A 27,537-nucleotide genomic window follows, 5' to 3' on the forward strand; every position below is an offset into this window, starting at 1 on the left:
GGAGTGGGCATTGAGAGTCCTTCCCTTCTATGTAGTATTGAACTTCACTTGCCATACTCTTCCATGCAGGCAGGAAGATGGAAAGGCTGCTCTCTGAGGAACAGGCATGAGCATACTATACTCTTAAAGGATCTGAGCTGCTGAGTAAAAGCTGGCCCTTTGGACTTGTTTCTCGTGGGATCCATAGACTAGTCTCACTAGGATAAGAAACTATCTGCTATTGACCTTGAGCTGGGACTCAGAAGAAGGTGCTCAGGGGTGAGTGGGGGAAGGGGACAATGATCTATATGGCTGTTGTTTTACTGACTAGTTTTTGGTAGAATCACATCTCCCCTTGCCACTTACTTCCCACATCTACAGTTAGAAGTGTTAGTTCTATTTTAATGAAAAGGAGAAGGAAATGAAAAACTAATGCTTGCTGAGCATTGTGATCATTCTAGACTCTTTATTGGTATTTAAAAAACACAAGCAATGTAAAAAGCACAAGCTTTGCGTGTTATCCTAGATAGACAATAAAAGGAATAATGGGCAGACATTTTTAAATTATTTTAGTCCTTTAATAATAAACAATCTAATATTTATTGAGTGCTTGTTCATGTTCCAGGCTCCGTTCTTAGCCCTTTACATGTCCTATCTCATTTAGAGATACAAAAACCTTAGTGGAAAAGTACTATTATTATTGCTAATGAATGCACTAGAAAAACAAGGGTCAGAGAAGTTGATTAACTTGTACCAGATCCCAAAACTAAAGCTTAAATATAGGTTCTCTGATCATTGTGCTTTGAAGTTCTGTTTAGTTCTAAAGGAGAAGATCAACATTTAGTCACAGGGGAGATTTCTGCCATTAAATTCAAATTACAGATAAAAGAGTGAACGGGGCTCAACACACAATCTCCTTCACCTCTACCACTCATTGCTGACCTTTACATTTTTCTACGAACTGTCCATACTGCAGTCTCTGCCATTCTGTGACAAGGTCCTCAAAGAAAGCACTTCTCAGGCCTCAGATTTTTCCCCAACTCACCCAAAGCCTGGTCTAGGAGACAAGAGTCTTTTCTGATGTGTCAACCACAGCAGCACCCTTGCCCAGAATTTCCCCTGGAGTGATTCTGTGGAGACATGAGCATGTGACTTCCTGGAGATGCCCCTGGGGCGGAAGGCTACACAGACCCAGGCTTCTGAGCATGCTAGTCTACTTTTATTCCCAGAGGACCTGGTTTTGCCTAATACAGATCTGTGGTAGCAACCCATCCAAACGCAGAATTATTCTCGGTCCTATATGAATGTGCATCACTAACGATATTGAAATACATTTAAACCCTAGTGCTTAATTTTAATAATTCTCTGTCTAAAAAGAAAAAGCTGAAAGAAAAATTTACCCTTGTTTCACACACCATTGTGTTATTTTCCCATTCTCTTTTCTGTTTCACAGCAAAGCCTCTCAACATTGTGGTCTACAATCCCTGTCCATACTTCCCATTCTCTCCTCAATTCACTTCAGTGAATGTTCTTTTTCACACCACTGAAACAGTATGTGCAGATGTCACCAATAATCTGCTTATTGCTACACTTAGCAAAAATTCATTGTCTTACTCTCCTGTTTGTTCTTCAGGATTCAATACAGTAGAATATTGCTGCAATGTTGAATTATTTTCCTTTATTGGTTTCTCTGAAATCATGTTTGTTTGATGTTTCCTCCTACTTTAATTTATACTCTTTATTATTCTTTGATTATATGTCTTCTTCCTAGAGCACTAAATGTCAGTGTATCTTTTATTTGATCTTTTTTCCTCTATTTTAACTCCACCCTCTCACTTACTGATATCATCAACTACCATTGCTTTAAATATCATCTACATACTGATTAACTACAAGTGTGTATCTTCAGGCTACAATACTGCCTTGATCTCCAAATCAGTTTCCTACTTGATAACTCCACTGTAATACAAATAGGAAACTGAAATTTAACATGGCAAATACTGTGAAATGAAAACAAAAATAAAATGTTTTCTTTTCATCTGCTTAAGGTTAATTTCAGTAAATCACTAACCAAACCACAATTCACCCAGTAACCCAAACTAAAATTCAGGTCTTTTCTCCCTCTCATACACATATCTAATCCATTACCATGGTACTATTCAGTGATTCGCTGTGCCATTTTGATTTTTCTATTAACACATTATTAGCTATATTTTGAGTTATTTTTCTTAGTAATTATTCTAAAAATTATAAAATCCATCTTCACCTTATAACTCTCTAGTTATATATCTACTTAATCACAGTAAAATATTTCAGCTTTTCCACACTTTAGCTCGATTTTATTTTATCCTTTATGAAATTATTTCAATACATATTCCACCTACATGATATAGACCATATAATTCAGTGTCATTATTTATTTAAACAAGTTGTTTTTAAAAACATATTTTAAAGATAATACAATATTTACATAAGCAGCCTTTTCTATTACTCAATATCTATCATTTTCAGTGTATTTTCTTTTATTATTATTATTATACTTTAAGTTCTAGGGTACATGTGCACAATGTGCAGGTTTGTTACATATGTATATACGTGGCATGTTGGTGTGCCACACCCATTGTAACTCATCATTTACATTAGGTGTATCTCCTAATGCTATCCCTCTCCCTCTCCCCACCTGACGACAGGCCCTGGTGTGTGATGTTCCCCACCCTGTGTCCAAGTGTTCTCATTGTTCAGTTCCCACCTATGAGTGAGAACATGTGGTGTTTGGTTCTCTGTCCTTGCAATAGGTTGCTCACAATGATGGTTTCCAGCTTCATCCATGTCCTTACAAATGACATGAACTCATCCTTTTTTATGGCTGCATAGTATTCCATGGTATATATGTGCCACATTTTCTTAATGCAGTCTGTCATTGATGGACATTTGAGTTGGTTCCAAGTCTTTGCTATTGTGAATAGTGCTGCAATAAACATATGTGTGCATGTGTCTTTATAGCAGAATGATTTATAATCCTTTGTGTATAGACCCAGTAATGGGATGGTTGGGTCAAATGGTATTTCTAGTTCTAGATCCTTGAGGAATCACCACACTGTCTTCCACAATGGTTGAACTAGTTTACAGTCCCACCAACACTATAAAATTGTTCCTATTTCTCCACATCCTCTCCAGCACCCGTTGTTTCCTGACTTTTTAATGATCACCATTCTAACTGGTATGAGATGGTATCTCATTGTGGTTTTCATTTGCATTTCTCTGATGGCCAGTGATAATGAGCATTTTTTCATGTGTCTGTTGGCTGCATAAATAAATGTCTTCTTTTGAGAAGTGTCTATTCATATCCTTCACCTACTTTTTGATGGGGTTGTTTGATTTTTTTCCTGTAAATTTGTTTAAGTTCTTTGTAGATTCTGGATATTAGTCCTTTGTCAGATGGGTAGATTGTAAAAATTTTCTCCCATTCTGTAGGTTGCCTGTTCACTCTGATGGCAGTTCCTTTTGCTGTACAGAAGCTCTTTAGTTTAATTAGATCCCAGTTGTCAATTTTGGCCTTTGTTGCCATTGCTTTTGGTGTTTTAGTCATGAAGTCCTTCCCCATGCCTATATTCAGAATGGTATTGCCTAGGTTTTCTTGTAAGGTTTTTATGGTTTTAGATCTAACATTTAAGTCTTTAACCCATCTTGAATTAATTTTTGTATAAGGTGTAAGAAAAGGATCCAGTTTCAGCTTTCTACATATGGCTAGCCAGTTTTCCCCACACCATTTATTAAATATGGAATCCTTTTCTCATTTCTTGTTTTTGTCAGGTTTGTCAAAGATCAGATGGCTGTAGATGTGTGGGATTATTTCTGAGGGCTCTGTTCTGTTCCATTGGTCTATATCTCTGTTTTGGCACAAGTACCATGCTGTTTTGGTTACTGTAGCCTTGTAGTATAGTTTGAAGTCGGGTGGTATGATGCCTCCAGCTTTGTTCTTTTGGATTAGGATTGTCTTGGCAATGTGGGCTCTTTTTGGTTCCATATGAACTTTAAAGTAGTCTTTTCCAATTCTGTGAAGAAAGTCATTGGTAGCTTAATGGGGATGACATTTAATCTATAAATTACCTTGGGCAGTATGGCCATTTTCACCATATTAATTCTTCCCATCCATGAGAATGGAATGTTCTTCCATTTGTTTGTGTACTCTTTCATTTTGTTGAGCAGTGATTTGTAGTTCTCCTTGAAGAAGTCCTTCACATCCCTTGTAAGTTGGATTCCTAGGTATTTTATTCTCTTTGAAGCAATTGTGAATGGGAGTTCATTCCTGATTTGGCTCTCGGTTTGTCTGTTATTAGTGTATAACAATGCTAGTGTCTTTTGTACATTGGTTTTGTATCCTGAGACTTTGCTGAAGTTGCTTATCAGCTTAAGGAGATTTTGGGCTGAGATGATGGGGTATTCTAAATATACAATCATGTCATCTGCAAACAGGGACAATTTGACTTCCTCTTTTCCTAATTGAATACCCTTTATTTCTTTCTAATGCCTGATTGCCCTAGCCAGAACTTCCAACACTATGTTGAATAGGAGTGGTGAGAGAGGGCATCCCTGTCTTGTGCCAGTTTTCAAAGGGAGTCTTCCAGTTTTTGCTCATTCAGTATGATATTGGCTGTGGGTTTGTCATAAATAGCTCTTAGTATTTTGAGATATGCCCCATCAACACCTAGTTTATTGAGAGTTTAGCATGAAGGGCTGTTGAATTTTCTCGAAGGCCTTTTCTACATCTATTGAGATAATCATGTGGTTTTTGTCTTTGATTCTGTTTATATGATGGATTAGGTTTATTGACTTGAGTATGTTGAACCAGCGTTGCATCCCAGGGATGAAGCCAACTTGATCATGGTGAATAACCTTTTTGATGTGCTGCTGGATTCAGTTTGCCAGTATTTTATTGAGGATTTTTGCATTGATGTTCATCGGGGATATTGGTCCAAAATTCTCTTTTTTTGTTATATCTCTGCCAGACTTTGGTATCAGGATGATGCTGGCCTCATTAAATGAGTTAGGGAGAATTTTCTCTTTTTCTATTGATTGGAGTAGTTTCAAAAGGAATGGTATAAGCGATCTTTGTACCTCTGGTAGAATTCAACTGTGAATCTGTCTGGTCCTGGACTTTTTTTGGTTGGTAGGCTATTAATTATTGCCTTAATTTCAAAGTCTGTTTTTGGTCTATTCAGGGATTCAACTTCTTCCTGGTTTAGTCTTGGGTGGGTGTATATGTCCAGGGATTCATTCATTTCTTCTAGGTTTTCTAGGTCATTTGCGTAGAGGTGTTTATAGTATTCTCTGATGGTAGTTTGTATTTCTGTGGGATCGGTAGTGATATCCTCTTTATCATTTTTTATTGCGTCTATTTGATTCTTCTCTCTTTTCTTCTTTATTAGTCTTTCTAGCAGTCTATCAATTTTGTTGATCTTTTCAAAAAACCAGTTCCTGGATTCACTGATTTTTTGAAGGGTTTTTTGTGTCTCTATCTACTTCAGTTCCGCTCTGATCTTAGTTATTTCTTGCTTTCTGCTAGTTTTTGAATGTGTTTGCTTTTGCTTCTCTAGTTCTTTTAATTGTGATGTTAGGGTGTCAATTTTAGATCTTTCCTGCTTTCTCTTGTGGGCATTTAGTGCTCTCAATTTCTCTCTACACACTGCTTTAAATGTGTCCCAGAGATTCTGGTATGTTGTGTCTTTGTTCTCATTGGTTTCAAAGAACATCTTTATTTCTGCCTTCATTTCGTTATGTACCCTGTAGTCATTCAGGAGCAGATTGTTCAGTTTCCATGTAGTTGAGTGGTTTTGACTGAGTTTCTTAATCCTGAGTTCTAGTTTGATTGCACTGTGGTCTGTGAGATAGTTTGTTATAGTTTCTGTTCTTTTACATTTGCTAAGGAGTGCTTTACTTCCAACTATGTGGTCAATTTTGGAATAAGTGCTATGAGGTACTGAGAAGAATGTATATTCTGTTGATTTGGGGTGGAGAGTTCTGTAGATGTCTATTAGGTCTGCTTGGTGCAAAGCTGAGTTCAAGTCCTGGATATCCTTGTTAACTTTCTGTCTTGTTGATCTGTATAATGTTGACAGTGGGGTGTTACTTAGTCTCCCACTATTATTGTGTGGGAGTCTAAGTCTCTTTGTCAGGATCAAATAGACCCTCTTTGTAGGTCTCTAAGGACTTGCTTTATGAATCTGGGTGCTTCTGTATTGGGTGCATATATATTTAGGATAGTTAGCTCTTCTTGTTGAATTGATCCCTTTACCATTATGTAATGGCCTTCTTTGTCTCTTTTGATCTTTGTTGGTTTAAAGTCTGTTTTATCAGAGACTAGGATTGCAACTCCTGCTTTTCTTGTTTTCCATTTCCTTGGTAGATCTTCCTCCATTCCTTTATTTTGAGCCTATGTGTGTCTCTGCACGTGAGATGGGTCTCCTGAAAACAGCAAACTGATGGGTCTTGACTCTTTATCCAGTTTGCCGGTCTGTGTCTTTTAATTGGATCATTTAGCCGATCTACATTTAAGGTTAATATTGTTATGTGTGAATTTGATCCTGTTATTATGATGTTAGCTGATTATTTTGCTCGTTAGTTGATGCAGTTTCTTCCCAGCATTGATGGTCTTTACAATTTGCGTTTTTTTTTTGTAGTGACTGGTACTGGTCGTTCCTTTCCATGTTTAATGCTTCCTTCAGGAGCTCTTACGAGTCAGGCCTGGTGGTGACAAAATCTCTCAGCATTTCCTTGTCTGTAAAGGATTTTATTTCTCCTTCACTTATGAAGCTGTGCTAACAGTGAGTGAGGCTCCGTGGGCATGTAACCCTGCAAGCCAGGCACAGGATATAATCTCCTGGTGTTGTTTACTAAGACTGTTGGAAAAGCACAGTATCAGGGTGGTAGTTTTCCGATTTTCCTGGTACCATCTTTCACGGCTTCCCTTGGCTAGATATCAGATGCATAGATTGCAAAAGTTTTGTCCTTTTCTTCATGTTGTCTATTTTCTCTGTTGATAGTTTCTTTTGCTGTGCAGAAGCTCTTTACTTTAATTATTTCCCGTTGGTCAATTTTTGGTTTTGTTGCAGTTGCTTTTGGCATCTTTGTCATGAAATCGCTCCCCGTGCCTATGTCCTGAATGGTATTGCCTAGGTTTTCTTCTGGGATTTTTAAATTTTGGGTTTTACATTTAAGTCTTTAGTTCATCTTGAGTTGATTTTTGTGTATGGTGTAAGGAAAAGTTCCAGTTTCAGTTTTCTGCCTGTGGCTAGCCAGTTCCCCCAGCACCATTTGTTAAATAGGGAATCATTTCCCCATTACTTATTTTTCCATGTTCTCCCTGTGAAATGTCCTGATGACTCCTGCTTACAAGCTCAGGAGCAAAAGTCAAAGATCAGATGGTTGCAGGTGTGTAATCTTCTTTCTGGGTTTTCTGTTCTTTTCCATTGGTCTATATGTCTGTTACTGTACCTGTACCATGCTATTTTGGTTACTGTAGCCTTGTAATATAGTTTGAAGTCAGGTGGCATGATGTCTCCAATTTTTTTCTTTTTGCTTAGGATTGCCTTGGCTATTCAGGCTCTTTTTTGGTTCCATATGAATTTTAAAATAGTTTTTATAATTCTGTGAAGAATGCCAATAGTAGTTTAATGGGAATGGCATTGAATCTATAAATTGCTTTGGGCAGTATGACCATTTTCATGATATTGATTCTTCCAATCCATGAGCATGAAATGTTTTCTCATTTGCTTGTGTTTTCTTGTTTCCTCGAAAGTCTCATAGGTTTTTGTTATCAACCAGGTATCATGGATATAATAGAAACCTTAGATTCTTAATTGCTTTAAGAGATTTGTTGTGTTTTAAAATTTTCTTTTGTTTATTTTTAGTAACTTGTATGAATTTAAACTGAAATTTGTCTTCTCAAAATAAATCTCTTGCACTAATTGTTGCCACTGATCATTTCAGATCACTCATATTTCACATTATTACACTAAGTGTAACCACTGATTACTTCCAGATCATTTTATTTGTATTCCACTTTCTCAGCCTGGCTTCCTAGGAATTGCCCATGAGTATACACATCTTGGTGGTATGCCAATATTGAGGCAGAAATTGCTGTTAAAACCCTTCAGTCAGAAACACTTGCACTGATTGATTTGAGTGGTGTGTGTAGCATACATTTAATATTCAACCAGTTTTCAAGTCTCTCTTTGCTTTCTCATGCCAGAAAGCTTTCTCGAGTTTCTCTCACATGTTTGAAAACTTTCTCACAAAGCCAGAGATATATGGAGAGCCCTTCCATAACAATAATTTCCAGGTTCTCCCTGTAAAATGTCCCGATGACTACTAAAACTGGATGGTGCTTGTTTATTTCCTACTGAGTTTTCCAGTCTTAGTTAACCAAGTTTTGCTTTTTTCTTTCTACCTGAAGTTGAGTCTGCACTGTCTGGCAGCACAACTGCTGGTTTGTCAACCACTCCCAATCTGGAAAAACTACTGCTGAAACAATTACTCCTCTTACTCCTCCTACTCCTCTGTCAGAGGAAGAAGAAGAAGAAGGAAGAGGGAAGAAGAAGAGGAAGAAGGAGAAGGAGAAGGAGGAGGAGAAGAAGAAGAAGAAGAAGAAGAAGAAGAAGAAGAAGAAGAAGAAGAAGGAGAAGGAGAAGGAGAAGGAGAAGGAGAAGGAGAAGGAGAAGGAGAAGAAGAAGAAGAAGAAAGAAGAAGAAGAAGGAGGAGGAGGAGGAAGAGGAGGAGGAGAAGAGGGAAAGGGAGGGGGAGGGGGAGGCGGAGGAAGAAGAAGAAGGAAAAGAATAATAATTTGACAATGGCAGGAGAGTGGTATTTTGGCCTGAAGTTGTAAAGGCTTTCAAGAATGAATGTTTCTCAACATGTTGCCTGTTTTAGTTAGTTTTCATAGAGTCATTTTTTTTTAAGTTTTTTTTTGGTTCATATATTCCCCCTTTTTGAGCAAAGAGGATTCATTAGTTCTACTTCAGAGGAAATTTCCCTTCCTAATAATTATTTTTCATGCTTTAGAGTGTTTTGCATTAAAATTAAGCAAAGAAATTAGACAAATACTGGCTAATTTCTTTTTCCTAATGAAAAAGGAAACCAGATCTCTAATGCTAGTAGAGATAATCAAGCAGAGGAAAAAATAAAGTGTCATAATTTGGAAGCAATGAAAGAATATGTGAGGCCTTTGGCAATTAATTTATAATTTTATTAATAAATAAATTTAAAATGAGAATAGTCAATATGCTTATATGACTTCCATCAGGCCTATTTGGTTGTATAAATGCTGATGGGAAGGAGGAGGAATAGCTGGACTTCACCAGTAGAACTCATTTAATAATAGCTAACAAGGAATGCTGAATGAATGAGTGGTTAAATAACTTTCCCTAAGTCCAACGAGCTGACAAAATTAAAACTGTAAATTAAAACACAGTATATAAGACTCATGAACTCTGTTCTTTTTATTATATTTAACCATTTTAGATATAGACAGGAAGACCTTTCATGGATTAAGCTCCCGATAATAGGAAATTACTGGGATAATATAGGAGTCTTTCTGAAGTTGATCCTAGCAGTGGCATTAGTTTCTGTGACATGGAGGAGTCAAGGCCTGATACCTTCAGGGAAGTTCAAGCCACCAGTTTAACACTCAGGGGGAGTTGCATCAAGCATTTTGTGTGTTTTTAGTTCTATCCCCAACAGTATTTCAGACAGAAATATTCACAATTTTTTATTAAAAATGTATTGACACACATTATAAAGCCCTAGCTCTTAATGTTTATAGCATGCATTGTCTCTTTTCGGTTGTAGTACACAGTGGGGAAGAAATGGGTTTAGAAATTAAAAATAAATGAATAGCCTTCGGCCATATAATCTCAATCATGCCTAAACTAAAGCATCACCACAAGAACTGTTTATATGGGACTTTTGTTTTCTGCTGTGATTATGTGAATATGCCTGTGATGGAAAATAAATGAGATCAAAAGGGCATAAAGATGTGATGGAAAGGATCTGTGAACAATTTAAGGCCTGACCACACAGAGGCACAGACTAGAGAAACCAGCTGTTCTTGTATTTTTAAGAATTACCTCATTAATGCAAAACATCCTTACAGAGAAATACATTAAATTAAATGCAAGAAATTATACATGAGGTATTGGAATAACAATTCAGAAAACCAAAGAAGTTCAGCAAATTCAAAGAACATTTTTTTAGATGCTCCTGATAGGCAGAGTCCAGACAATCATTCTATCCATTCCAAACAACAGTAAACTCCAGCTCTGTTTCATGGCAAATTGCAACACTATGTCATCATTGAGACTGAGACTGGCTTTGGAGTGAGAAGACCTCCACTGAAATTGGACTGGAACTGTAAATCTTTCTTAGTGATTAAACATGATTCAAATCAGTGTGTGTTTGCGCATGCATACACACGCAATTGTGTGCATGTACGTGAGTTCACACCTGGCTAAGACTATGCAAATAAAATTAAAATGAAGAAAAATTTTGCATAAATGTTGACTGAATAGAGGACAGTTTGACAGATAAAGGAAGGGTTTAGAATCCTTAGGGAAATTAGGAAGGTATAGCTCAAGTGGCACTACATAACACCCTTCATGGAAGTTCTTTCAGAGAAGTTGTGAAATTCTTGGAGAATCTTGATGACTCTAGACATCAACAGAGGTTTGAGCAGTCTTATAAGGGCCTCCACATGCTAGTCTCAGGAAAGGAAAGAAACCAAATTAATTCTGAACCATAGCACCAGGTTGATAAAGGTAATAAATTAATCTTAAAAGATTTTTTCCATGTCCTCTACATAGCAAGCTCTGTGTAAGATTATGTAGGACATTTTTAAATTAAATCCTCACAAAGATTCTAGAGAGGAATGTGATAAGGACAGATGAGAATAGTGTATAGAGTGTCATGTGGTGGTAGAAAGCAAAGATGGAAAGAAAAGGTAAAATGCAGGTGTTGTTATTAGGAGTAAAAGAAGAAGACATACACTATGGGGAAGACGTAGTGCAAGGCTAGGCATAAAATAAAGATGGAATGGAAGAATGTATAAGAATTTCATTGGGAGATAGAGAAAGGAGGTGTCTGGAAATTAAAGAAGATTAAAAGAAAGAATATGAAGAATGGAGATAAGAATGAAAAAAAGAAGATGAGGGTGAAACACTGATTCAGGTAAGGAAAATCAGAGTCAAAAACAGTAAAACATCAGGGATAAACAAGAATCAACTATTTGCATGGAAGAACAGGGTTTCAGCAGGTCCTCAGGACTTCAGGAATGTTAAAGATTTTTCAAGTAGGTCCCAAGAAAAACCACTAGTAGGGATGAACCAGCTGGTCATTCCCACCTGAAAACCACAAGAATGGCTGTGGATACAGAACAGCAGGCCCAAACAAGTGAAGGCTCTCATTTAACATTTAAAGTAAAACAAAACCCCTCCTCAGAGTGCAGGCAGAAGGTTAGGCAGGCATCACAAAGTGCTTTGTTTAGATCTCACCATTCTGATTTCTGGGAGGGAGGGGCCCAAATTTTGTTAGAAAGACACAACACAACAAGTATGAGTGGACTACACTACCTTTCAAAAATTCTTCTGTGTCTAAGATACCCAAATCTGTAAAATAACTTATTAGCAGTCACGTTTTTCTAACAGAAAATCCTCATCCTAGAGCAAAGAAACGAGGCAGAAAAGGTAGGGAAACTACTTGTTCTTACATGCCTGATCTCATTCTTACTTCAGAGCTCCCAGACGAGATTTTGAAATGTTTTTCGCTCTTCTCGCAAGTACCTAGGCGAGAACAAAGACACCATAGTACCTCTCACAGACTCCCAATTTTAAGTTTTTGTCTGTGGTCTCTTAGAAAAATAGATTTTTCTCTTTGTTGAAGATTTTTAATTCATCTGCAGGAGATCAGAACAGAGTTTGAGGGATTATAAGACTTCTCTTCTGAAAGAAGATTGAGCTTCAGTCATCCATATTCACCCATTCATTGTTTTATGTCTTAATTGCACTAATATGGAAAAAATTAACAATGCCTTGCATATGCTCAATGAGGTGATGAACCATAAAACAGTCCTTTACTTCAGGAAATTTTAACTTCTAGTAGGAGAGATGGACATTAAACAAATACATACACAATGTTTAACTATACTCACTGATAAGAAGGAAGAGCCCAAAAATATGAAAACAACATATGAGGAAACCTTAAGCTACTATGGGTATTTGGAATCGGCATAATTGGGAAGGATAGCTAGGCTTTGCTTAGGCAAAGAAGAGCTTCACGAGGGGTGAAGAAAAACATAAAAACCTGGAAAGAATTCATGGAGAAACGCTATATCAGGAAGTATCTCACTGGGACCCAGGAACTTAAAGACTGCAAATTTGGCTGGATTAAAGAGACTGAAGGGGAGAGTAAATGGTGTGAGTCGGTGCTAGAGAGGTAGGTAGGGGTTGAATCTCGCTTTACATTGAGGGCTAAGATAAGGATTTAGAGCTTTGTTCTAAGTACATTGGGAACCCTTAAAGGAGTTTTATTTGAAATAAATAAATGAGATTTATATTTGTTCTAAAAAAGTCTAGTCTAACTGCCGAATGAAGAATGTATTAGAAAGGGGCACTCATGGATACAGAAAGATCAGTTAGGGAGCCTGAAAGAACTGGGCTAAGTATTACCTTATACCTTATCTGTGGTTGTTTATGAGCCAATAAGCTTTATTTTCTTCTAGCTATCTTAAAATGAGACTATGGAAAATTATAAATTGTTTAAATTTCTAAAGATTAAATGTTAAATAGAATAATTTCATCCAATAATGTGTCTATTTGCATATGTAATTCATTACAATTATCCTTACAATAGATATCCAGGATACATACTCTCTCTCTCTCTATATATATATATATATACACACACACACACACGAACATATTAGATTTAAAAAAGGCAAAAACTGCAATTACTTTTGCACCAACCTAGTATATTTATGTGTATGTGTATATAGAAGTATGTATGTGTATACTTGGAAGCTGTATGTATCTATATGTATATATGTATGTATCTGTATGTATCTATACATATCTATACATATATATAAAATATCCTCATACATCCTCATACACATGGATTTATGTGGATGTAGGTTGTGATGACAGTGGGATTGTATATAGTCATGGGTGTGTTGTGATGGTATTGTGAGGTTTTTTAGTGGGGTTTTTAAAAATTATTTAGCAATATGCTCTATGTTATTAAGACCTTGGTTATGTCTACTTCTTTTCTGCTAAACCTTGAAAACTATATGAGGAGGATATATCAAAGGAGACAGCAAAATTCTTTACAGTCTAAACACTGGATGTTTACTCTTGTTTCCATTTTTCAAATAAAGAAATTTATTCCAAGAGAAGGGAGGTAATCACATGTGACTGTGGAGGAAGGAAAAAGACAAAGTGTTACAAGTATCATCTAAAAGTTGTTTTTTAACTTTATTCTTTCTTCTGCTATTCTACCTATGTATTCATAAAGCCATTGTTCTGTCCATATGAGAATATATATTCTATTTGGGAGCTGCGAACCAAGTGGAAGAGTCTAGCCCCACCGATGGTGAGAACAACATGATGAACTTGAATGCATCATATGCCAACCGCCATAGTTTCATCTTGACAGGTATCCCAGGAATGCCAGACAAGAACTCATGATTGGCCTTTCCCCTGGGATTTCTCTACACACTCAGACTCCTGGGAAATGGTACCATCCTAGCTATCATCAAGGTGGAGCCGAGTCTCCATGAGCCCATGTACTACTTCCTCTCTATCTTGGCTCTCACTGACGTTAGTCTCTCCATGTCCACCTTGTCCTCCATGCTCAGCATATTCTGGTTTAATGCCCCTGAGATTGTTTTTGATGCATGCATCATGCAGATGTTCTTCATCCATGTATTTGGAATAGCAGAATCAGGAGTCCCAGTGTCCACGGCCTTTGACAGATTTGTGGCCATCTGAAACCCATTACACTATGCTTCCATCCTCACTCACAGTGTTATTGGAAAGACTGGAATAGCTGTCCTCATCCGGGCAATCTGTGTGGTCTTCCCTGTGCCCTTCCTTATAAAGCATCTACCCTTCTGCCATTCCAATGTCTTGTCTCATTCATATCATCTTCACCAAGATATGATGTGGCTAGCTTGTGCCAGCACCCACGTCAACAGCCTCTATGGCTTCATGTCGTCATCTTCACACTGGGGCTTGATGCCCTCCTCATTCTAATGTCTTATGTACTCATCCTGAAGACTGTGCTGGGCATTGCCTCCAGAGGTGAAAGGCTCACAACCCTCAGCACCTGCCTCTCTCACATGTCTGCCATGTTTCTCTTCTATGTTCCTTTTATTGGTGCCTCCATGATTCACAGATATGGGGAACATTTATCACCAGTAGTGCACATGCTCATGGCCAATATATACCTACTGCTCCCCGCTGTGCTAAACCCCATTGCCTACAGTGTGAAGACCAAGCAGATTCGAAGAAGGATCATTCAAGTGTTCCAGAGGAGAAAAAATAGGGTCTAGTAGAATAGAATCATGTGTAAGAAGTAGAGTAAGTATCCACTGGAAGAATTAATTATTTAATTTTCCACAGTTACGGTGCATCAAATTTTGTACATCTGGAGAAATGCAGGAATGGGTAAGGCTTGTGGGTGAAGATACATAACAGGTCATTTTTGTTCTGTATATACCGTATTTTGGAATGTGTGCATTTTGACATATGGTATCACAAAATCTAAATCTAATTCATTAAGTAGCTTCACACTTTTCTTTGACACTGGAGATGAGCATCAGTGAGAACAAATTATCACATTCATCCATATAACACTTATGTATGCTTATTCATAAAATATTAAGTTATATTTTACCCTTGGTTATCAATTTAATAATAATTACAGTAAGAAAGATTCAAGAAGTCCTATAGCAAGACCAAAGGTCTTGGTATCTGATATATACATTTTTCTTAGAGTAAGGAAAAGTGTTATAGGATCAAAAATTTATCTTTATGTTTAGGCAGTTATTGGTAATGGATATCTGTGATGAAATAAAAGTGGGCATATCTGTGGTTCCTTGATGCATACTTTTTTCCCTTTCTATGGCATCACTTTTTTACATATTTATCATAGTTCTAGTTTCTTGCCACATACTTAGTAGACTAATAGGTGTTCTGCCTTTACTCTTTTGACTCAGCATAAGTGACATTAATTTTGCTGTGTACTAGAGGATGCAGTAAAATTTTACTGAGTAAAGTTATTCCTGGGTTTTGTGTAAGGCACGTGAAGATTCTCAGCATAGAGAAATTTAAAAATTGAAGGTACACAAATGTGGGTATATGTGCAATATGTCTGTGCAGTGAGTCTAGTACATGCTTTAGGAATTGTGTTAATCATTATACAACAAAGTTGCTAGAGTGATTACTTATTCATTCAATAGATATTCATTGAACACTGATGAAATGCCAGTCATGATGCTAGACCATGGAGATACAGGGGAAAATACAGCAATTTTCTGCTCAAACTTTGGATGATTTTTCTGTAGAAAAAGATGCATACAGACAATTACAAGGCAATTACCTATTACACTGTAATATCACATTTAATTTGTTAATATGAAAATATGCTAGCAGATTTTATAGAGCATATCAGTAAATTTCCCCAACAACTTTGGGAAAAAGCATTAATCAACATTTACATGTGAGGGAAATGGGACTTAGAGTCATTGAGTAACTATTCAAGGTCATCCAGTTTCCAAGTGACAGAGCTAGATTCAAAATATGTGATTGTATTGTTTGGCCCAAATGAATTGCATTTCTAATTTTTTACAAGTCTATCTCTCCGTACAAAATCGTAAGGACCGAGTTCAGTGTTAGGCTTTGTGTCTTCTCCATGCCCTGCATGGGTGCTCAATATGTTCTTCCTGCTCAAAAAAAAAAAAAAAAAAAAAAAATCCTACTTTTGAGAAAAATCCTACTTTTGAGTAGAACGTTTTCTGTGTTTCAGACCCCTTTTCAATAGATCTGTGCACTCAAGTACCCCTGCCAAGGAGGAATTTATAAATATACAGGCTTCCTTGTGTACACATAAATGCTTTCTCTGTGTTGGGATGTAGGCATGCCTGATCATTGATTGCTGCCTTATTCTGAGAAGAGAGGAAATGGAGACAAACTTGATGGAGTAAGGAAGGGCAGAAACTTCTCTAGTCACACACTGAGGAAAGGCCTGAGCTGGGACTCCTGGGAGATGCCAGGTCTCCTGCTTCTGCAGTGCTTCTCCTCCTTTGCTACACCTAAGGCAATCTCAGCCCTATTGTCCAGGAACCTTGGGAAAAGGATAATACCTCAGGGCTAATTTCTTCTGTAGCTGCTACTAGATGAGTTGCCATTGTCGATGAGCCAACTGCTCAGTGAGAGCGAGAGCTCCCAGAGAAGCAATACTGGGGCTTACTCACTTTTAAAAATGCTCTCTGAGACCTCTTTAGAACACAATATTCATCATTCACGTATTTCTTCATGTAACAAATGAACTTGTCCTATTAATACTTATGCCATTACAGGCCACTAAGTGCTGGGCATGCAGTAGTAAGAGTGATTTAGTGGACACATTTAAAACAACTTCAATTAATTATGAAATTTTTTTTAAAATATGGCTGTTGAGGGCTAGTAAAACAGAAGACACATTAAAGAGTTCCTTGAAGTTCCTGAAGAAATGAATGAATGGATGAATTTTCCCCATGCCTTGTGCTATTCAATAAAACTATCTTCATAAAGTTGATAACTCAAACCACCATCCCAGTTGGTCCACAGCCTATGTGACCACATGTTAGGCTTCTCTATTCCTTTCCCAGAGCAACATTTACCCCTCCTGGAACAGACTTTCCCTTCCTAATGTCTTGTCCATACCTTCCTGCTGCAGAGACCGTGCGCTATGATTGCCCTGTTTCTGGTGCCAAGAGAACTCCTGCTGCAAATCTGGCTTAAACATCCACTGAGCCCTTTCTACTCAGTCAGGAAACCAATTAACATGGGGAGATAGAGTGAGAAGGCATCCTGCTTCTCTTTCTTCCCTGTAGGCCTTGGTCCTTTTTTCAAAGCATGAGATTTCAAATGGAGCTGGCACATTCAAGAAGCAGAAATTGGCACAAGTAAAATTTATCTTTTATTCTCTCCCTGCGGAACAGTTTTCTACAACTTCAGGGGCATCATTAAATTGAATGACAATGTGAATTCCTCCTCAGAGTTATGTAGTCCATAACCTTTTGCTTACACATTTCTTTAAGACTTTTACCTGATTTCTTAGAGAGACTCAATTCCCATCTAGTGGCTCTGTTTATTTACTTATGTGTTTACTGTTTTCCCACCTTTTGAGTTTTTCTATTTTCTGGCTCAGAAAGAAACCCAAAGTTGCTACTTGGATTCCTTGGTTTCTGTTTCCTCATCTACAAGGGATATTTGGATGAGCTCATTTACATATTATACATGTCTTCCATGATGGCCACACTTAGGATAGACACGTGGAGAACTGAAAACCACAAACTGAGAGCCCAGCCTCATCTGGGGTAGAGACGAAGTAAAGGGAAGGGCCATGCTCTGCAAAATCAGGCAGCACATTGCCTGGGCCTTTCTTTCCTTCCCTCTCTGGCTTTCAAACCTCTGACCTCAGTAGACAGAGTAGGAAGAGCCAGTGACTTCAGGATTTGTAGGCCAAAATTAAACATTAAAATTTTTAATGTCAAGGTGGGATAACAGGACCTCACACTCCTGCTGCCTTCAGCCTAGTCATTTTCTTGGGGAGATTTGGGCCATAGGCCTACCCACACAGCATAAACACCAACAATAATATAAAGCAAACATTATCTGAGACAAGTCTTAATTAATTTAGAAGTTTATTTTGCCAAGGTTAAGGACATGTCAATGACACAGCCTCAGGAGGCCTTATTGACCTGTCCCAAGGTGATCAGGTTACAACTTGGTGTTATACATTTTGGGGAGACATAAGACATCAATCAATACATGTAAGGTGTACGTTGGTTCAGTCTGGAAAGGCAGGGCAACTGAAAGTGGGGGCTTCCAGGTCACAGGCAGATTCATAGATTTTCTGATTGGCAATTGATTATTATCTAATGACCTGGAATCAATAGAATATATTGTCTGGGTTAATATAAGGAGTTGTAGAGACCAAGGTTTTATCACACAGATGAAACCTCCAGGTAGCTGGTTTCAGAGAGGACAAATTGGAAATGTTTCATATCAGACTTAAAGAGTCTGTTCTACCAGTCTTAAGGTCTGTGTTGATGTTAATGGTAATGAGGCATGCCTGACTTCACCTTCTCATCATGGCTTGAACTAGATTGACAGGTTAACTTTAGAATGCCCTTAGTTGAGAGGAGGGATCCATTCAGATGGTTTGGGGGCCTAGGATTTTATTTTTGTCTTAAAATACTTAACATGCAGAGTATTGAAAGTATGTGTTTTAGGTCTTTACTGGCATGTGCCTATCACCTCCCTTGAATAGAAAGATATTGCTTCCCACATACTTATTGATGCCTCCTCTGTGTTAGGATTTGCCAACATCTGAGGTAAATAAAGCAACATTTTTCTTCATGGTGGATAAGACATAGAGGCACACACAGAGCCAGATCATTAGGATATAAAGAAGTCAGTAAGTATGATGAGAGTAGAATGGAACAGGCACTGTAGGAGGGCAGAGGTAGGGTTCTAAGGAAGACCTGTAAACTTTATCTCTACATCCCAGGCACCACGCATTGCACTGGGTACACAGCCACTGGTCAAAAAATGCTTGTTGATTTGAGTATGAAATGTCAGCATCCTAATAGTACTGTGCTTGGTTCTGTGCAGAGTAGACATCACTGAGGAGGCATTGCCCTTTGGAAAATACTCTAGAACTGAACCCTGACATCACAGTATGATTCTGAGTAATGTTTAAAAACCACAGTAAGCTGACTTACTGGAGTCCACCTTTGAGATGTTCTATCTGGCCTCTCTTAGTCACTATGATCATAGATTTGTGTTATTTGAGGGAAGAGAGGCACTGTGGTGACGCTGCCCATTAACACATGGAAAATGGAGTCCCTCACTCAATGTACTCACTTGAGAGCTTTTGTGAATGAGTATAGACACACTTTAGGTTAGTTACGTATTTCATGTCATGGACACTGGGAATCTTCAAGTTGTAAGGAAGAGAATTGTCTATTTTCATTGATTCAGAATACCTAAGGTAGCTTACAATCATGATAGTACAACACATCTTAAATAATAGTTTCAATATTGGAGCTAAAACTGTAGAAATTCAGTATTTTGATTTTGGGTAGAAATCACGCAAACTAGATGCTATGTTTGTCAGTTTCTTTCATTCCTGATTCTATCCCCATTCTCCAGCAAAATGCTGGGTGCAGAGTAATTGCTTAATATATTGCTTGAATAGGAATTTAAAATGTTACAAACATTTTAATTTTTATAAAAAGAGGTGAGTCAGAGACAATTTGCTATTTTATAACAAACCTATCTTATTTGACAATGTGTTAGTCCATTCTCGTAATGCTATGAAGAAATACCTGAGATTGGATAATTCATTTTGAAAAAGAGAGATTTAATTGGCTCACAGTTCTGCAGGCTGTGGAAGCATAACAGTTTCTGCTTCTGGGGAGGCCTTAGGAAACTTACAATCATGACGGAAGGTAAAGAGAAAGCAGGTACATCTCACATGGCCAGAGAGGAAGAAGAAAGAGTAAGAGGGGAGGTGCTACACAGTGTTAAATGACCAGATCTCATGAAAACTCACTCACTATTGCAACCAAAGGGGATGGTTCTATATCATTCATGAGAAACAGCCCCCGTGATCCAATCATTTCCTAGCTGGCTCCACCTCCAACGTTGGGGATTACAATTTGACATGAGATTTGGGTGGGGGCAAAGATTCAAACCAAATCACACAGCCTCCTTCAAAATGTTACTTCAGTGCAGACAATGAAAGGAGTCCTTAAGACTGAAAGTTCTGGCACTATAGTCAGTTTTGGGGGAGTGAGGCATGAGTATATTTACAAATGCCAACTTTTGGACAGTACTGGAACTGTTGGGGCAATGTATCAAATCAGAAACATTCAAATTCGTCCATTCACGTGCCTTTCTTTTTTTTTCTTTTTCTTCTTTTTTTTCATGTGTGTGCTAGGTTTTAGAATAAATGAGTGAGAAACAGCACTACTCTCTTATGAAAATTATATTCAAGTCATAGGGACAGATGATAGATAAATAATAAAAATTTGAGATTGTGGTAAGTGATAAGTTGGAAACAGGATACGTGAATTGATAGAAAAGTTGCATGGCTCAGGAGCTGGTGAAGACAAGTGGGTGAGGAAACCTCTAGGAGAAGGTGGCATTAGTTGAGATCTGAAGGATAATAATGGGAGCCAGAATGCCCTCTAGAAGAACAACTGGGGCCACTGGAGAAATAAGAGCAAAGACTTAAGACAGACGAGCCATTGATGTGTTTCGAAGTATAAAAATAGTAGAAGGGCTAGAGCAAAGAAGAGAAGCATCACTATATTAGTAAAGGCATGTTGAAAATATGGAATATACTGCTCAGCAAAATCAGGAAATGTACTAATATGCACAACAGCTTGAGTGAAACTTTATACACATGAAAGATGACAGACTCAAAATAATAAATCATCTATTCTTCTATTGATGTACAGTCCTAGGGCCATAAGAATTAATCTATAGTGAAAAAATCATATGAAAGTTTCCCTGGTTGAGGTGGAAGGGGGCTGACTAACTACAGTGGGGCAGGAGAAATCTTTATTAAATGATTGCAATGTTCTTCATCTTGATTGAGGAACTGGTGGCTGCACAGGTGTTAGAACTCATCAAAATGTGTATAGAAACACTAAAATGTTATCGTTGCAAGTTATACAGTAAGAAAGCTAATTTTAAAAAGAGAAAGAGAAAGAGAAATTTTCTCATTCACTAATTTACAGATAGAGAGAAATTGTCCTTTTAACTCTGAAATTTGGGAAGGATGAAAATGCTCCTCAGAACACCCATTCTTTTGGGGGAATATCTTCAGACTTCAACATAATCTGTTTTTTTCTGGAAGAGGCAAACCTGCTCCTGAATCCACTCAAAGCACCTTAATCTAATTTTGGCTTTAGAAACATAAGACCGTGAATTCTAGAACCTTCTTCATTGGCTTTCTCAGAAAGAGCTGTGAAAGGTTGACAGTTCAAGTCCAATGAATTGAAAGCAAGCGTGCTTTTAAAAATGGTTTAAAATGTTAATTAAAAAGAAATTACCATGAAAATATGTTATTAAAATTTCTAATAGCTTTCCTATCACCTTAAACCATACAATATATTCCATTCAGAAGAGAAGATCTTCCTCATTCTTTCCAAAAACTTCTGCTTCATTCTGAAATCCGTTGTCCTAGGGGAATAAGAAAATGTTGGAAAAGAGAGACCAACACTTCAGCTCACCTGATCCCCATTGTTAGTTAGCAGCCTGAAGAAGCTGTGATCCAGCAGCAATTTTACATCTGGATCCCTGAGCTTCGATGGCTCTCATCTATGCCACTGTCTGTCATCCTCTCAGATTGTCCATCCTATCTCACTAAACTTTGGCACTGAATTAATCCCTTACCTGTGTTTCTGTTGTTATTTTCATGACTTTTTCCCATACTAAAATTAAACATTCTCAATTGAAGATATTTTTTAAAAATACACTAAGGCCCAAAAAGAAAATGAAAATATTACAAGCCTCACTACTCCGAATAGTTTTTACTTTGATTTGGATGTATTTCTTGAATCTCTTTTTGTGTATATGCATTCCATTTTAGAATTGGCATCAAGTCTTAAAGACAATTCTTTATCTTTTTTCTAAACATAGCATATCTTCATCACTTACTACATCTTTAGATACTTGTTGCAAATGTCAGATATTAAAAGGCATCTAATATTCAATTGCACATTGATTCATCTGGTTTCTTACAGGACAATATATATATGTTTTAATTATACTTTAAGTTCTAGGGTACATGTGCACAACATGCAGGTTTGTTACATATGTATACATGTGCCATGTTGGTGTGCTGAACCCATTAACTCATCATTTGCATTAGGTATATCTTCTAATGCTATCCCTCACCCCTCACCACTCCCCCCTCCCCCCCACAATAGGACCTGGTGTGTGATGTTCCCTTTCCTGTGTCCAAGTGATCTCATTGTTCAATTCCCACCTATGAGTGAGAATATGCGGCATTTGGTTTTCCGTTCTTGTGATAGTTTGCTGAGAATTATGGTTTCCAGCTGCATCCATGTCCCTACAAAGGACACGAACTCATCGTTTTTTATGGCTGCATAGTATTCCATGGTGTGTATGTGCCACATTTTCTTAATCCATTCTGTCACTGATGGACATTTGGGTTGATTCCAAGTCTTTGCTATTGTGAATAGTGCTGCAATAAACATATGTGTAGCATGTGTCTTTATAGCAGCATGACTTATATTCCTTTGGGTATATACCCAGTAATGGAATGTGTAGGAAGAATCAATACTGTGAAAATGGCCATACTGCCCAAGGCAATTTATAGATTCAGTGCCATCCCCATTAAGCTACCAATGACTTTCTTCACAGAATTGGAAAAACAGGACAATATTTGACTGGTTTTCTGTTGGGTTTTTATGCATAATGATTTTATGCATTACTTTGTACAGGTTTTTGCTTCCAAAATTTTGATTCTCAGAGGGGAAATTGCATATATAGATATAGATATATAGATACATATAGAGAGAATACTTTTTAACGATTTTATTTACATTTCTAAATTTCTTTTAAACGAAGTGTACTAAGTTTTACTCCTACCAGTAGTGTAAATAATGTTTTTACCTTAATCATCTGTGAAAGGTGACATTTTTTTAAAAAACATTCACTGACTTAATAGGTGAAAATATTCTTATTATTTTCTTGTGATGATGAACTGAGGCCAACAAAGTTTTTATGGCATGTCTCAGAAATCTCTTGCCCTGGGCATCCTGAAATTGTTGCTTTTGTTTCTGGAGGATAGCTGACTCACTTATGGTAAGTAATAGTCTGAAAAATATTCATTTATGTCCCTAGATCAGTGGTGCAATTTAAGTGGTGGTCATTTTGTGACCCTTGACTCAAGGGACGTTTCCACAACATCCTTGGGTAACTCTGTCCCTGATCTGTTTGGTTCTAACTCTGTAAATGATGGGGTTGAGCATGGGAGGTACCAGTAGATAGAGATTAGCAAACAGGATATGTACCACTCAGGGCACATGATGACCAAAGCGGTGGGTGAGGAAAGAAAAAAGGGCTGGGATATAAAAAGCCAAGACAACACAGATATGGGAGGCACATGTGCTAAAAGCTTTGAGGCGGGCTTCACCTGAAGGCAACTGAAGCACAGCTCTCAAAATCATCATGTATGACATACCTATGACAGTCATATCAAAGCTAGCCACAGAGAAGGCCACAAAGAGTCTATACCCACAATTTATGCTTGTATCAGCACACACCAACTTCAGCACAGCCATGTGCTCACAGTATGACTGGGGAATGGCTTGGTGGTGGCAGAAGGGCATCCTAGACACCATGAAGCAGAAGAGGCTCACCCACAGCAGCCCTCTCAGCATCACGACAGTCCCCAGTTCAATCATGACCAATGGGGTCATGAGGCTAGAGTGTCGGAGTGGGAAGCAGATGGCCACATAGCAATCCAGGGCCATAGCCATGAGCACCCCAGACTCCATAAAAGAAAAAGCATGGATGAAGAACACCTGGATGAGGCAGGCATGGTACTCAATCTCGTGAGCATGAAACCAGAATATGACCAACATCTTAGGTTGGGTGGAGGAGGAGAGGACCAGGTCAGTGATAGCCAGCATGGCCAGAAAGAGGTACATGGGCTTATGCAGGGTGTGGTCAATTCTGATTATGCAGAGGAGAGTGATATTTCCAACAACAGCCACAGCATGCCTGGCAGAGAACGGAAAGGCAATCCAAAACTGGAAACTCTCCAGGCCTGGGATTCCAAGCAGGGTGAAGGACGCAGGATGAGAACAGCTGTTCCCTGAAGCCAGCACCATGGGCTGGTTAATATGTTCTCCATTGGGAAAGTGATCTACTCTCTGCAAATAGGAATCAAAACAAGTATTATTATTGATATGCCTTTGGATGGGACAATTGGGTAATAGGGCAATTGAGTTTAAAGATAAGGTGGGATAATTTCAACCTTTTTATTTATAAATAAAATCTTGCAACATAAAATGATACTATTCTTTATTTTATATATATATATATATCATTCAAAATAGGGTAGAACAAAATGTGATCGCTGCAAGTACAGTTGTTTTTCAAGCACCAATGTTTTCTTGAAAGCAGAATCTATTAAGGAAAAAAATCATGACAAATAACGTCATAGTAATTCTTTTCCTTCTATTCTTTAAAACTGACAGCTGATATTATCAACTTTTCGCACAGGTCTTATTTATCCCTCTGTTAAGCTGCTCGGACAACTTGTCAGGCTAGGAAGCCAGTGTGGCTTCAATGCTTATAGAAATTTATGTATTGATGTTGAGTTAGCTTAAGGGCAGTTACCATAAGGGCTTGGGCTGAAGGATAAATTGCTGATCAATTACGTACCTGTAATTCAATATTTTATCCTTAGTGTAGGCCCCCCCTAAATTAGTGGTTAGCAAAGTTTTTCTGTAAAAAGTCAGATCACAAAAATTTGAGGAATTTTGAGCTACACAGTCTTAGTTACAACATATCAATTTAGCTACGGTGATGTAAAACCATCCATAGTCAATATATAAATGAGTGAGTATGGTTGAATTCCAATAAAAGTTTACTTACAAAAATAAACTCCAAAGAGGATTTAGTCTACAGGCTGTAGTTTGCCAGCCTCTATCCTAGATAGTAAATTTTTCATGAACTCTGCCCTGAACCCTACACTACACATAGTATCTTTGTGCTTGGTACAGGGCAGGAGTTTAATTTTTAAAATCCTTAGAGAAAATAACAAATAAATATCATTATTCAATAGACTCATGATTGGATTAACAATATCCTAAATGTTCTGATAAAATCCAATTGACCTTACCTTGATGCTGTGTCCAAAAGAAAGTAATGTTCATTTCTCCTTCTAAATGTTGCACTGCTGTGTGAATGCCACCCTCTGGTGTGCACTTGCTTTACCTGGGTTACTTCTACCCACTGATTCCTGTGGTGACTACTTTCTACCTCAGAATTGATGGCACAAAGCTCACTTGGTTCTTATCCACTACCTTTTCACTATTTAAACTCAGTTGTTCTGTGTTTTGATTGAAATCCTTAGTTCTTACCTCCTTCAAAGGAAGAGGCAAGAAGAGTATCCCTTCCAATGCTCCTTAACAAATTGCCTTTGGGAACTTACAGATGTTTCATTCCCTAGACCAAATGGTTCCTTAAAAGGGCCTCATAATGCCAAAGAGGGCTTGCTTCTTTCTAATTTTCCCAAGATTTATAACAGCATGAGATAAATGGGACTCTGACTTCCTAAGTTTTGCTCTAAACCTGAAGCTTGACCATCCTATTAAGATAATAGCTGTAGGTTTGCTCAAGGCAAATACTTCTATGTAAACTATGGTGAAAATTGAAAGCCACATATTATATATGGTCCAGGCACTCTGTTCTATCCCTTCTGTCTGGTCTGGTCTTCCCAAACTTCTTTATATGTTCTGTTTGAGCCAGGGAATTTCCTTCCACCTGCCCTTTTCCTCCTGTGTGTCACCGTCTACTTGTGAGAACACACTTCCGCAGGCTCAGGGCACTTGGAGAAACACACTCAGACCATTCTCATTGTTGCACCAGGCAATGTAAGAGGTGCTGGTTAAAGGTGCAATTTATCAAAGTGTACAATTATCTCTGAGTCATTGTACAAGGAATGACTATGTTTCAAGATACAGCACTGCAGGCTTTTAAGTTTTATTGTATCTAACATACACAAAACCTCTGTATCTTCACTTTACAATGAGAAAAATAGGCTTCAGTGACATAATTTGCCCAAGGCCACACAATGAGTTAGTGTCTGGATGCACAACTGCACAGCCAGTGCTCTTAGTGGTACTCATGCCACCTGTGCTAGAAAATGATTAATTGGGGCACACACCCGAGTTGGGGAAAGCAGAGATTGCTGCCCTATCATGACAAAGAGACATGAAGAAGGCATTCCCAACTGCATGCTGAATTAGAGGCAGATCTGAATTTGCACCCAGGACCCCTGCTACTTCACTGGACTGGAGCCTCTAGCACAGTCTCCAATTTGGCCTCCTGGCATCTCTGGGTGTGTGCTGCTTTCTCTGGGATGATGTCTTTATTAGCTTCTGCTCATGAGACTAAATGGAGAATTCTCCTGTTCTATGCCCGCTTTAGAGGCTGGTGAGTCTTTCAACTACTTGCAAACTACAGCCCTTGCAAAAACCAGTTACTGTCTTCTGCTTTACTCTTTCCCCAGTCTCCTTAATGGCCTTTTCATAGAGCCCCAGGAAGTGATGCCTCTCAGCCTTCCTCATTTCATTCTGCTGACTCTGAATTTCTGCTCTCAAATTTTCTTTTCTTGGTGGACAATGGACGAGCAGAAGTGCCCTGTGACTCAAGACCAAATTGGGAGATGGGGACCCTTGCCAAGCACCTCCCTTTTCTTTCTCCACTTTTCTCTGCTGACCCATGGAATCTAATGCCTTCACTGTTAAAAGTTCCCTTGTCTTTCTTTTCTCATAGACTTGCAGACTTAATAGAGTTAATGCTACAAGTCATGTGGAGTGGACAGAGAGCTAACCAATCCTTGGCCATTTTTGTCTAGTGTGTGGGGTTTTTAAATATGGGAAGCACAGGTAATGAGCCTACTGCTGCTTTGAGAAATTGAAATGTACATTCTCTAAAAGGTAGGAAAAGATGAACAATATAATTTCCCTTCTTGCCCAACTCTCCTTCCTCCCCTACAGTGCTATTATTATTATTATTATTTTTGACAGGCTAGAAATCTTATGAGCCTAATGCATACTGAGAGCTGAAATGCCTTGTCCTTTTCAAATATTGTAGCCCCACTGATCACACTTTGGACTTCAGATTCAAGCTTGCTGTTTTCTAAAATAAAATCAACTTGTAAATCTTTGTGTACCTTTTGTTTAAGAAATTGGTTCTAAGAACCATCTTCTCTCACAGAGTTCAACTTTTACCTGTGATAATGAGTTCGAGTCCCAAAAAAGTACTCACAGTCTCTGTTGGACTTCAATTACTGCACCCATTATGTGGAACTAAATACAGGCATCTGTCAGGGTGTTGCTCAAGTCAGAGAAGGGATAAAGGATAAAATAAATTGAGATCTGCTTAGAAATAGCTTCAGGGAAATTCGAACTCTGTTTTCTCACTGAGGTATCTGAAACTAAAACCAGTAATACTGGATCAGGGTAAC

The 27,537-nt window shown here is 38.0% G+C and overlaps 2 protein-coding genes and 1 pseudogene across 2 annotated transcripts in view; 1 reads left to right on the forward strand and 2 right to left on the reverse strand.

Moving 5' to 3' along the window:
- MMP26 (matrix metallopeptidase 26) overlaps positions 1–27,537 on the reverse strand; it is a 294,924-nt gene that overhangs the window by 125,320 nt on the left and 142,067 nt on the right. The gene's annotated exons all lie outside the window — the stretch shown is intronic.
- LOC112605912 lies at positions 13,629–14,578 on the forward strand (annotated as a pseudogene).
- LOC112607377 (olfactory receptor 52R1-like) lies at positions 23,222–24,175 on the reverse strand. The gene is given in 1 exon segment (XM_025358497.1): positions 23,222–24,175. A coding segment is annotated over 1 exon segment (948 nt). The 5' UTR covers positions 24,170–24,175.

Source organism: Theropithecus gelada, chromosome 14 (assembly GCF_003255815.1).
Source record: "Theropithecus gelada isolate Dixy chromosome 14, Tgel_1.0, whole genome shotgun sequence".
Lineage (NCBI taxonomy): Eukaryota > Metazoa > Chordata > Mammalia > Primates > Cercopithecidae > Theropithecus > Theropithecus gelada.